Here is a 2,124-nt window from a genome sequence, read left to right on the forward strand (position 1 = left end):
TGTTGCTGATTCCCCACAAGTCTGCACAACTAAGACAGTTACACCAAGGTATGGCATGTTTTGTGCCGCAGTTAACAGGAGTGTGACAGTTAAAGGTGATTTGCTGTTATATGTAATAACATGTTATAAGCCTGTTAATGTGGAAAGTGTTTTGTTGTGTTGTAGGGTTTCATCGGCTGCTGGTTGGCCTTCATTTATCCTTGCATTGTCTTGCATTGACTGTGTTAGCCATATTTTGTATTTAAGATTGAGGAAACTGATTTCGTGGCAATTATCTCCTTCTGTGGACACAGTTGCCGACTGGTGGTGGAGGTTAGACATTCTAGTGTGGTTTTCCTTTACAGCTTGAAGCAGTAAGAGCACTGGGGCACCTTATCTTACACCGGTTTGGTAGTTGCTGTGAGCTCAAGAGTGGCTGGTGGTTTGTGGCACTACCAGGACACTTGAATAGTTGTTCCTAAAGTGTCTCTTTTTAAAATAATTTTATTGTTAAACAGAAATAAATGACTGATGAGAGATGTGCTCCTGGAGTGAGAGTCCCCAGGTGGCGTTGTCGGGTTTATTAGATACTGGTAAGCTCCACCCAGCTCACTCATTCTTCTCTTCTCCACCCCCCTTTGTGTGACCTCGCCAGACTAACAGCGTAGACTAGTGTAAAGGTTTTACTCTTCTCCAATGCTGTTTGGTCTCCATTAACAAACTGGTTGCAAATCTTTCATGACAGTGTGAAATGATGCAGGATTTTGCTTATTTGACTTTTTTCTGTTTTATTCTTACCACTGCAAAGAATCCTGAACAATCAGCACAAGAGTAACAGAGTGTGTCTCCCTCTAGTGGATGTTGTGGACTTTTCTCTTGTTGTTGCTCCAAAGGTTTTTGTTCAGAGTTTTGCTGTTTCCTGTCACTGTGGGCCTCACAGCACAGTAGTACACAGCAGAGTCTGTCACTGCAGCAGAGGAGATCTTCAGAGTGATTTGGTTTTTATCACCACTCACTGTAGCAGAGAGTCCAGCTTCTGTTGCATTTTGTGTTCCCAAGTGAAAGATGAGGAACTCTGGAGGTTTTCCTGGATGTTGTCGGTACCAGAAGAAGTAATCATTTACAGCAACTTGTCTGATGTAGTTGTAGGTCAGAGTGACAGTGCTGCCTTCTAAACTGGACTCTTCATCCTTCACTGCAGTCAGTTCTTCACATCTGACACCTATAGGAAGAGATAACTCTGTTATACTTCAATATAAAAGTTACAATCAATGATTTTCTTGCGATTGTATTTAACAGAGAAGCTTCTGAGTCATAGAGACACATTATGGAAAATATAAAACACACTAAAAGCAAAGCAACATCTTGGATAAATCAATGTTTGTAGTCGTATTGAACATATCGATAACAGTGTTTCATGTGTGTTAAATGAACAAACCTGTTAAAATGGACAGAAGCAGCAGAGAAGACAAACAGTGATGCAGTGACAGCATGTTGAGCAGCAGATAGTTGGAGGTTTGTGTTTTGAACTGTGTTGAATCTAGAAGTTTGTATCTCTTCTATAGTTCAGTAACAGCTCAGCTCCTCCCTGAATCTCTCCATCTCCTCTTTGATCTGTAGTTTCACCTCAACTCTTCCGCCTGCTCAACAGACTTCATGATTCCTGCGCTCTGGCAGTTACAGTGACTGTGAGAGAAGACAATCTAAAGTTTGTTCACCTTTATGTTGAAAAGACACAATTCTCCGTGGTGAACGTCCTTCAGACTGCTGAAACAAAATGAGAGTGTTGTGGTGAGTTGGATGAGCTCTGTGTTCTCAGAAGGAAAAGTTCACTTTCGCTCATAAAGACCAGCATCTCCACTGTGAAACATGAGGCAGGTTCAGTTGAGTTATGGCTGTAATAACTAAAAACTGACAAGCTAACGGGACAACAGGACGTTTACTTGTGGGGTTTGGAGTTTCTGGAAGATCTGACTCTCTCACCAAAGTGATCGTACCTGCTCTGTGCCTTCCTTTGTAACTAGTCCAGTTGTTTTTTACCTGTTGACATGGCTTTAAAGAAACAGTTCAACTCAAATAATCCAGATTTTCACCTGCCAGTTCCTATGTTGTGACTGAAATGTTTAGAATGAATTGAAATGACGT

The 2,124-nt window shown here is 41.4% G+C and overlaps 1 gene segment (V, D, J or C); it reads right to left on the bottom strand.

Annotated features, from left to right (window-relative positions):
- Positions 1 to 830: 830 nt before the first annotated feature.
- Positions 831 to 1,507, bottom strand: LOC103375737 (Ig kappa chain V region 2717-like). The segment is given in 2 exon segments: positions 831 to 1,201; positions 1,418 to 1,507. Coding segments are annotated over 2 exon segments (426 nt in total).
- Between the last annotated feature and the right edge of the window lie 617 nt (positions 1,508 to 2,124).

Source organism: Stegastes partitus, unplaced genomic scaffold (genome assembly GCF_000690725.1).
Source record: "Stegastes partitus isolate 25-593 unplaced genomic scaffold, Stegastes_partitus-1.0.2 Scaffold2832, whole genome shotgun sequence".
Taxonomy (NCBI): Eukaryota; Metazoa; Chordata; class Actinopteri; family Pomacentridae; genus Stegastes; species Stegastes partitus.